At 40.3% G+C, this 10,936-nt stretch overlaps 1 protein-coding gene across 1 annotated transcript; it reads left to right on the top strand.

The window, feature by feature from the left end:
• The first annotated feature begins 310 nt into the window (after nucleotides 1–310).
• On the top strand, nucleotides 311–9,810 carry LOC139340523 (pyridoxal kinase-like). The gene is made up of 11 exons (XM_070976390.1): nucleotides 311–903; nucleotides 1,766–1,820; nucleotides 4,948–5,052; nucleotides 5,749–5,832; nucleotides 5,934–5,968; nucleotides 6,158–6,243; nucleotides 6,410–6,455; nucleotides 6,555–6,666; nucleotides 6,841–6,977; nucleotides 7,060–7,126; nucleotides 8,381–9,810. Exons 1-11 carry the CDS (start codon nucleotides 823–825, stop codon nucleotides 8,506–8,508), a joined length of 936 nt encoding a protein of 311 aa, XP_070832491.1. The 5' UTR covers nucleotides 311–822; the 3' UTR covers nucleotides 8,509–9,810.
• Nucleotides 9,811–10,936: the final 1,126 nt, after the last annotated feature.

The raw sequence follows: 10,936 nt of genomic DNA, 5'->3' as shown, positions 1-10,936 counted from the left end.
TATCCAAGTCTTTGAAGGTTGTGCTTGCTGTAATAATTCCTCCTTTTCGCACAGGTCATGAAACCATCCTTTTGCATAATGATTCAATGTAAGTGATGGGAGATAAACAAAAAAATAAATAAACGCTTTTCTGTGTAAAAATACCTCCCAGAGTTTATTATGAAGCTCATATGAGGTACCGCAGAGGGCATTTAATCAAGTTTAAACTACGGAAGGGGCACACAAGAGGACACTTTTGCAGCGTTTTGGACCATGGGGACATGCGTGAGTCCACCAGAGCTAAAAAGATTTAACTTTGTGTTTTTGTCTCAGCCTGCTGAAGCCTCATATTCAGATAAACAGCGGATATTGCACAGTTGGGGAATTGGGGATTTTGTCCATGACTTAGTGACATTCAAGTGCAATAGGGAGGGATCCCCTACTGGCCAGTATATACAGGAAGAATAACTACAATAAGGAAATTCTGTCGCAATGTTTATATGGGAATCTGTTTGTTGTTTTAAGAGAGTCTTTAAAAATCGCGAACCTATCCTTTAACTAACTGGAAGCTGAGCTAAACGTTTAATCTGGCATGATGTCGGTGTCTCCTACATTCTTCAAGGGCTTTTGAACGCATCAGTTTAGGTGTCCTAATCAGCTGCCTGAAGAAAAACCGTAAATGTCACTCGCAGCGGCGCCGCTTCTGTCCTTCAACGCTGGAGTTGTACCTCACATGCTGAGTTTCAGCGTGTCAGACCCTGTACAGATCTTTAATGCAGCTTTAAGACTTATCACGTCTATTTCTGCTAGGTGTTTTTAAACGCGCTCGGTGTAATTGCTGTAATGGAGTGTCGTGTGTTGTCCATTCAGAGTCATGTTGTCAGGGGATACGTTGGGAACAAGTCGGCAACGTTTCCTTTGCAGGTAAGAGCTGGATCTTCTGTTCAGGTGGCTCCGCTAAACGACTCAGTTTGGGCTACGAGAAAAAAGGACAAACAGCATTAGACAGACGGAGAAACATTTGGAAATGCGTTTTGTTTTACAGCGTGACTTCCTGAGTCTTGCGTTTATTGCAACAGTATTTCCTGTCCTGTGGAAACATTACAGGCCGTCTTCCAGTTTTCAGAAATGACCCACCGAGCTTCTTAGACAACAGCTGCGTATTAAAAACACCGAAATATTCACAAACTCCGTGAAAAAATTGGCTTTACTGTGACAACGAGGTTGGAGAATGATCAAGAGTCTCGTTGCCAGTTATTTCCACTCTGCAAAAACATGTCTGCAGCCACAGGTAGTCAACAGTGTAAATTAATGGTATAAGTTGGAGGTTGGTTTAAACATGGTGTTTTATTTACCTGAAGGGACTGTGAATTATTAAACTGATTGAAGCCATGTTCTGCTTGACAGTAGGTTTTTTGTCCCCATATTAAAGCATCATACCAAATACCAATGTTTGAGAAAGACCATAAGACCTCTGGATGTGATTTCCCACTCAAGGCAGCCATTGGTTTCATTTCCATGTCACATTTCTGGGACTTTGTGTATTGATTGATTTGAAATATTTGCATTGTATGACCATGCAGCCTGTATGTTGCAGAGGCAGCAAAAAGTTGAAACGATGATCCGGTTTATGCTCCTTTTGTCAAACACGGTTCCAGTCAGAGCCCAGCAGGTTCAGCATGCTGTTCCCACAGTGCACAATGAACCGATGAAGCTCACTGAGATCGTGGGTGACACACGTCATTGTTCTGTGTTTTAACAGCTGCTTCATCACTCTGTCTCTCAGGTGCTGGGCTTTGAAGTGGACTCCATCAACTCTGTGCAGTTCTCCAATCACACAGGTTGGTTGTGTGCTTTTCCACAGTGTGACACAGCTGAATGGTTTTTACTGTGTCTCAAAGTAGATGAAGTCATTTTCCACTTTTTAATAACTCGACCCGTTCATATTTTTGTTCAGATGTGAAGCTGTGATTAATTTTTTTGATTGCTAGTGTAGTACATGGATCAGGAATGCTCCGACTCTGAAAGCCTATGAAGTTGTGATCCATGTGGTGTTGTTCAGTGTCTGAAAGCCTCTTTGTGTGGACTTTGACCACTAGCCATTGTTTTGTTTGAATCTTTTGGTCTTCATGAACCAAAAACTGATTCTGGAGATGATGTGTTGGGTAAGAAATTCATTCAAAGTCTTTGTTAAGGATACACCCAACACATGAGTGAGAAAGACTGAACAAAAACAAAACTGTGTTCACGTCTTTTAATTAGGTGGCTGCGATGTAATCACTGTCTGAAGTTCTTGTACTTTGCCTTGCTTGTGTATAAACCTTTGGATGAGCTCTGTAGTCTTTATCTGAGTCAGTAAAGTGCAGCCTTTGTGGTCATCAGTCAGGTTGAGAGGAGGAGACTCTGTATTGCGTTTAAACTATAAAGTTAATGTTTTCCAAGAACCGTCTCTCTGTCATCAGCTTATCTTACTTTGAAGTTTGGGTGTATCTGTGGGAGTTGCTTGGTGTGAATACCATCTTTTAAAGTTGATGCAATTGAGTCAAAGTCAGCTGTTAAAAAAGTCAGTTTTAAAGATGGAGTAAGTTTTCCTTTAATTTGAGGATACTGAAGATTTACACCCAAAATGATCCTTCCAAGAAAAAACACACATAACATCCTGTAACATTGAGTCTGACAAACAGAATCCTGAAGGGGTAACACAAAAACAAATACAATTTTACATAGATACACGTGCATGTACAAATACATTTAACATCTCTGTTGTTGGAGTTTATTGCAGACAATTCACATTTGGGTGTGAGTACAATTAGTTGCATAATATGTGTATTTACATTTTCATAGTTTGAGGAAAAGCTTTGTTACAAATGTGGACACAGCTGAGCTGATACCAGGAAACAGATTTAGAATGTAAAAGGAGTCAAATCACATACGGGGGCTGATGAAAGCCAGACATCTTCATCTCTGGCCTGTTCATTATTCTCTCTCTCTCTATATATATATATACACACACACACACACACACACACACACACACACACACTAGTGCTGTAAAATATATCGCGTTATTAACGCAATAAACCAATTTTAACAGTGTCATTGTTTTTATCGTGAGATTAACGCTCTTTGTGACCAAGTGAACTTGTAGTTTTTTATATGCTGGGGCCACTGCTAGTAATGTAAGAGAAACCAGAAACTACAGGATCCGGTTGTGAACCGGAAACAAAACAATAGGCACGCCCCACGCACGTGTTTGGTCTAGCCTGCTCGCTAGCTGTCAAAGAGTAGGCTACCAGTTTGTGTGGATGCGAACAAGATTCAGAATAGAAAGTTTAGTTTCAAAAAGTTGCCAGATGGGTCGACTGACAAGACCAAAGTTATCTGTGTGTATTGTCGGTGTGAACTGATTTATCACTGTAGCACATCCAGTCTGAAATACCACCTGATGGCCAAACACACGGCGAATGCGAATTTTCTGCCGTCTCCTTATCAAAACCAGGCGACAATGGTTGGCTTTCGACAGAGGCATATGGATGCTATTATGTTCAAAGGAAACTTAAGGAAGGAAAGTTTAAGCCATGGTTTAACTGCACTATAGCCTGAGTCCTAGTTTACAGTGATGTGCACTTTGTAACTTGATCTTGTATCACCCTGTTTTGATCCCTTAGAAAAGGCTGTAGAAGGGCCTTTTTATTTTTTGTCATCTGTTTATTGACTGTGTTAAATTGTGTGAGATTTTGCTTCAAATGTGAATGACTGCTCAAAGAGAGGATGTTAGTGTGAAATAAAACGCTACACTTTGCACAAAGCAAGCCTATCCACTTTTCCATGTTGATAAGAGATTAAAATGATAATTCAAGGGACATTTAGAATAGATAAAAAATGTGCAATTAATTTGCAATTAATCACAAGTTAACTATGACATTCATGAGATTAATCGCAATTAAATATTTTAATTGATTGACAGCACTAATATATATGTATGTATGTATACACACACACACACAAATATATATATATATAGAGAGAGACACAGAGAGAGAGAGAGATAATAAATATTAACAACTCTATTATTATCCCACAGTTATGCTTCATTATAGTCGCTTGTGCAGTGGGCCAGTAAAATTGTTGCTCCATCATTGCTCGATTAAGGAAAACAACAATCTATCAGGTTGAAACTTGCTTGCTGAAACACCTGCAGAGAGGACAGGATTATATTCTTCGGTTCTTGCTGCCAGAGTATGTGAAGAATGTGTTTTCACTGCAGGGGCAGGACACATTTGCACAGAGACCACTTAAATCAATATATCTGCTCCACTGGAGGAGCAGACTGGTCAGAGTTGAGTATATGGACGTCGACTGTGATCCTCATATGTGCAAACATTATTTTCACTTTCGTTGGAGGCATTAATGCACACTTTCCCCTCTAACCGCAGCACATGCCTCTACTTTGCCTCAAGCTTTCTGTTAAGTAATCTCTCCAGGAGGTGCTTTCACTGGCTCAGGGTCAGCTCGGGGCTCTGTGTGAACTCTGCGCTTCAGTATGCAGAATATACCAAAGTGTGTTTGTGTGTGTCCGATCATTTGCAGTCAGAACAGTCTTTGAGGGTTTATTCTCGGTTAACGGTGAAAGGGGGACAAAGAACGAGGGGAAGCTGGCAGCCAGGATACAGGCATCCCATCAGTCAGTGCGGGGGCCCACTTGGCCCTGGACAACAACCAGAGGAGAGGGGCTTCAATAGAGGGAGTGGGGGGATGGGAAGACAGAAAAAGGAGGAGAAAACAGTTCTTTGTCTGTTCTTTAGATTGATAGACAGCATGGTGGCAATACTGCAGTTTTTCTTAGTTTAAGTTGGTCTAAAGTGTGTGATTCATGGTTCCCTGTGGACCCTGTTTTTGTGTTTTCCACATCCAAAGTCAGTGTTTTTAAAGTGTCGTGTCAGTTTGAATCTCCCCTCTCAATCCTAGGCTACGCCCATTGGAAAGGACAAGTACTGACGGCAGAGGAGCTGAATGTGCTGTATGAGGGCATTAAGCTAAACAAGGTGAACCACTATGACTACATCCTCACAGGTGAGTTTCAGCAGTGTGTGCATGGGGAGTCAAGAAATGTGCAGATGAGAAAGCCCAAACACGGCAGCACAGTTTTATAAGAAGAGATCCTAAATTCTCCTCCAACAGCAGCTTCAGTAGGACAAAAATCCAATGCAGCCACAATGTAGTGCTGCATTTTGAGTGAAGGGACACGCTTCCCCCCCAAAGTCACTGACGTGTTGACTCCAGAATGTCAACCTGCATCCCATTGACTGTGCCTGTCTATTAAAGGTCCACCGTGTAGGATTCAGAGGCATCTAATGGTGAGATTGCAGATTGCATCCAGCTGAATGCCCCTTGCCTAGTTGATCCTACCGTGGCTGCAAACCCCACAAAACATAAAGGCCCTTCGTAGAGCCAGGTTTGTTCATTGAGGGCTGCTGTAGAAACATGGCAGTGCAACATGGCAGACTCTGTGAAGAGGACCCACTCCCTTTGTAGATATAGAGCTCAATCCATGGTAATTATACACCAATGAAAACATACTTCAGAATGTTATATTCCATTTCCGCCATATTCCAACAGATCCCCTTAAATCTTACACGCTGGACCTTTAAATTTGACCCTTTTGGTTCTGTGGGCTGCCATTGATTGAGTGATTGATTGACTGAGTTCTTGGGAAGGGAACAGAACAATAAATATTTTCTTCCTTCCGTTTAAACTTTCATCCACAAGGCTACAGCAGGGACACGTCTTTCCTGGAGATGGTGGTTGACATCATTCAGGAGCTGAAGAAGGCCAATCCCAGCCTGATATATGGTGGGTTATTCACGTCCTACACATCTCAAATTGAATTGAATAATAATGAAAAGAATCATTAGTTGCAGCCCAAACTTAATGTTGAATTGTCTTTGCCACAGTTTGTGATCCTGTTATGGGAGACCAGGGTGCTATGGTAAGCACCGTGCTACTTAAAGTTGGTTTATTTCATATTGAGTCTGTACAAGTACGTGTGGCAGAGAAATCATGTAACTTTCATTCCTATTGTCATAGTTTCACTGTGGGAAATCCATCATTTTTGAAGAATTATGTGTAAAAACTGCAAAGAAAAATGGAATGAAGTTGTTTTTGCCGTCTGTTTCAGTACGTTCCAGAGGACCTGCTGCCGGTCTACAGGGACAAAGTCGTGCCTTTGGCCGACATCCTCACCCCCAACCAGTTTGAAGCAGAGTGAGTGCACTTCCAATCATCAAAATCAATTGTGCACTGTACAACACAGTAAAAGGCATTATCAGGAGAAATATAAGTCGTGGATCACTACCCCATGTAGATAAATACTGTGACTGTAGTTGCTGCATCTCATAATGTTTATAAAGTCTGGCCTGTTTCTATGCAGGATATTAACCGGGATGAAAATTAACACAGAGGAAGATGCTCTGAAGGTGAGTATCCTGCCTGTTTCTCCTTGTGTCGTATCTAATATGGTTTATGACAACAAACATCACAAAGCTTGAGGAAATGGGACCCCTCTTACTCCACAGGTGATGGACTTGCTTCATAAAATGGGTCCAGAGACCGTGGTCCTCACTAGTACAGATCTGCCATCGAAACATGGGGACCAATTCCTGGTGGCCCTTGGAAGCCAAAAAATAGGTAAATAAGACTTTCTCCAGACAGAACATCTAGTTAGATTTGGGGATTTAACTCATTATTTCTTGTTTCTGGTGGGAAAACCTTTGTGTCAGTACTTGCCAGTCATGGATTTGATGCTCTTGTGTGGTTTTAACTGCTGTTTTGATATCACTGCCCTGTGTTTCCTCACTGTAGTGAAACCAGATGGGACCAACACCAGTCAGAAAATCTGCATGGACATTCCCAAAGTGGATGCTGTGTTTGTGGGGACAGGAGACCTGTTTGCTGCCATGTTGCTAGCCTGGACTCACCATCACCCCAAAGACCTGAAGGTCTGAACTAATCCGAATCTGAGCTAATTCTGCGACTACACTCCATGATAAATTCATCCCAGCTTCTCTCTGTTTTTCACAGGCTGCCTGTGAAAAGACTGTTTCCGTCATGCACCATGTCATCAGGAGGACCATGACTTATGCCAATGGTAGGGTTTGTGTGTGTTTGACGTCTGTTTGTCTTGTGGTCTCTCTAGTTTTTCTTGAAGTTGTTTGCTGGACATAAATTAACACTGTTTGTTCCCTTCTGCTGTTAGTACTATATTTACACTGTCAATAGTAATGTGCATTATGTAGAAGCCACTAGAATTTTCTTAAAAAACTCCTTTTTAGACACATCTTAATTGAATAGATTATAGTTTGCTTTGTGACCAATTTGCTTTTACTTTTTTAATTATCGAATAAAAGTCGATTCCATATCGAAGGAGGCGCACCAGTCATGTTTCTCTTTTAACTGTATGTAAAAAGCCAGCCAGAATTCATTGAAAGAAGAATGAGCCACGTTTAGACCAGCTATTAAAATAGGATTTGTATCCGGATACATTGTCCAGATAATAAACGATCCAGTCTTGCCTTCGCGCTTACACCTGGTATTTTTAATGCGTTCTTGTTATCCTCATAGAGATCGGATCTCTGTCCTCCACATTAAAATCTGCCTGTGAGCAATTTCAGGTGTCAGAAAATCAGCCCCAGACTCCCTTTAAAAATCATGGAGTTTTGTGGGTTGTTGAGTTAGGGGTAGTTAATTATTTGTCCCCTCCTAATATGTTAAGTTATTTATTTCTTTGGATTAAAAATCAGTTTGTCATAGTGTGTTGGAGTACCAGCATGTAGGCTGTGACAAGATGAAATGTATGATTCGTGAACTGCAGATCAGCTGTCAGATAAAAGCAACGCACACTCTCATACACACAGTTATTTCCCACTGTGTGTCATTTATTTCCCACCCATACGGCGTTCATTTTTCATGCAGTTCTGTTTAATAACACAGCTTTCATGGCACAGAACAGACGTACAATCAGTATTTAGAGGCGTCTCTTTCTGCCTTCTTGCTCTCTAAATTTGGACAACAACCTATATTTTATGTTGGCTAAAAGCAACCATCAGTGTTATGTTGTGCACTGATGTCAGCACATTGTACAGACTGTGTTTACATCTACTAAGATCCGGGCACAATGCGAGCCAGACTACCTCCAGATGTGCGTCAGGCACATCCAATCATATTCCAGTAATGACACATGTGCATCTTGTATTAACATGCGTGTTCCCTTATCAGGACAACATGCCTGCATGCAAATCACATTTTAATACCAGGTGTAAATGAGGTCATTGACTGCCAGTAACCCAAAGTCTAAAAACCTGGTGTTTGCTTTAAAGTGCTCTTCTTCTCCTCTCTCTGTCAGAGATTGCTGGTCCTGGGAAAAGGCCAACTGCCGCACAACTGGAGCTGAGGATGGTTCAGAGCAAAGCCGACATCGAGAATCCTGCCATTGTAGTGGAAGCTAAGGTTTTACAGACGTCTTCGTGCTGAAGACAGTAACGTTTTCTGTGAACGTTCACATCGTGCTGGTACAAATCAGCTTCAAATCTGGGCCCTCCGCCAGACACATGTAGGATTTTCACATCAAAGACTGTCGCGTGTCTCTGCCTTACAGAATCTCTGAGGTTTTCATGAGAGGGGTCAGCAGGATTTGTTGTATGTACGTTCTGCTCACACTGGAATCACTGCCACATGTGTCTGTACTATGGCCTGTGTAGACATCCTCTGCCCTTCAACAGAAAAAAGGACATTAGCCAACTATGTTTAGATTCAAAGATAGTGTAAATGTACTTTAATCCTCCTTAACAACTCATTTAAAAAACTCATTTCAATCAAGCTAAATAGAAAATACACAGTACCAGTGATGCATGCATGACCAGGCCTCTACTTGTTTAGGTTATGATAGCACATAAGGACTAGTCATGTGTACTTAAAGTGTGTTGCGCACAAGGCATTATAAGCACATGATTATATCTATAATATGATCAAAATAAAATGTGTTGGGCCAGACGTAGCACACAATGCAAAATCAAAGGGGCTAACAGCTTCTTGGTGAGAAAATATCTAATAATTTTTAATCGATGATGTCAGATTTACAATTTATTGCATTGCGAGTTTTCTGAAATGATTAAAAAAAATGGTATGAATGCATGCAATGTGCTTATAATGTACTTGGGTGTTTTATCATGCACTTTAAGTAAAGTGTTACCACCTTATTCATGCTGATTGGATGCATTTTAAGTGCTGAGATGTGTATCGTAACTCCCACGAATGTCGAACATCTTATGCAATTTATATGCAGTCTGTACGGTCATTACCCCAATTTGTTTCACTTAGTTTTGCTTGAAACAAATTGTAACTTAAATGATAATCCTGAGAATAGTTTATGTCTAAAATTGCTCTTTTAATCAATTTTCTGATGTTTTTCACCTCTTTTTTTAATTATGCATTGCTTTCTTGAACTAGCAGATGTGTAACATGTTAGATCCATGTCTTTAACATCTCAAATTGAGGTATTTGCACAGATAATCTTTAATATATTTACTAATGATCATTGTTTTCATTATAACTGTTGTCATATCTCAACAAAAGAGTCTGTATGAGAGACCATGCTGTATAATAGCCTTAACAGGGTTAGGAAGAAAAACATTGGTTGTGAATGTTTTTGTGTACCAATGTAATAGTTGATCCTCTCACATACTGTTAGAAAGTCAAGTGCCAAACCTTGAGCTGCTGCTCTGATACAGAGCAATAAAAGAACAGAAATAATAAATTATGAATCTTTTACTGAAACTATGCTTTGAGTCCATTTTTATTACTTATTTATTATTGCTAGGTTTTAAAATGAGTCTCCAAAGCGTGTTTCATTTGTTTTTTACTGATACATTTTTTTTGTTTTAAGGTCATTTTTACTATGTGTGCATACAAATGCCAGCTCTTCTTTTTCATTTTGGAAATGTGATGGATTCAGACTCATAATCCCCAGATAACGTTCAGGTTGAATGTGGGCAAAGATGATGGGTAAAAGAGAGTAAAATTAAACCTGTGTTATTTGTCAAGACTTACACGAATAAAAAGAAGTAAAGTGAAACCTAATTTACTCAAAATACTTTGGTACAATTTAACCCGTAAACTTAAAGAGTGGCTCATTTTTAAAAAGGTATTCATGATATATGTATATTAAATGAACTGCTTGGAAAATACATGATTGCATTAAATCCTGTTCATGTGTTGCAAAGAGGACAGGAGAATTCAGATTAGATGCTTTTAATTTGAAAGAGTGAATAAAAGTACAAAATAGAGAAGAAAGGCACGCAAGTCAGCTGCCTAGTGTTTACTATATTGTGTCATTAAAGCCAGGTGACCACTCTGCAACACTAATCCAGAGTATGAATAGCCGCATTAACCCAAATAACCAGACGGGCCACTATGTCTGGTCAGCTGCAACCTGAATACAGTGAGCAAACTTAGGAGGACTTATGAGCACCATCCATAAGGTAACCAAAATGAGAAATGACAGCAGGATGTTACAGACACAAATACCAGATTTGTCAGACAAAAAGCCAAGGGGCTTATGCATACAAGCAGTTTCTGATCCCTCAGCTTGTCTTGCATCCAGCTTATGCTGCAGCTATGCAAAAACACCAGCAGAGGGCTAAAGAGGTCTAAAGTTGATCAAACATGCACACCTAAATGACCTCAATGACAAGTCACTGCCTGTGGCAGGTTGGAGGTTTAGGAGAAAAATGTCTGGTGAAAAGTTTTCGCCTTAAGCACCATTACACATGTAAGATCAGGGAAAATGGATTCAAGATATTGGGTGTTAAATGAAAAGTGCAATTAAAGACCAAATGTTTTCAGCCCTGTAATACAACAGTACAAACTCTCTCATAGGTCATGGTGACTGTCAGTATATATA

Source organism: Chaetodon trifascialis, chromosome 12 (genome assembly GCF_039877785.1).
Source record: "Chaetodon trifascialis isolate fChaTrf1 chromosome 12, fChaTrf1.hap1, whole genome shotgun sequence".
Classification (NCBI taxonomy): Eukaryota; Metazoa; Chordata; class Actinopteri; order Chaetodontiformes; family Chaetodontidae; genus Chaetodon; species Chaetodon trifascialis.
The sequence above is the reverse complement of the archived record's forward strand: the minus strand, read 5'-3'. Positions and strand labels throughout refer to the sequence as shown.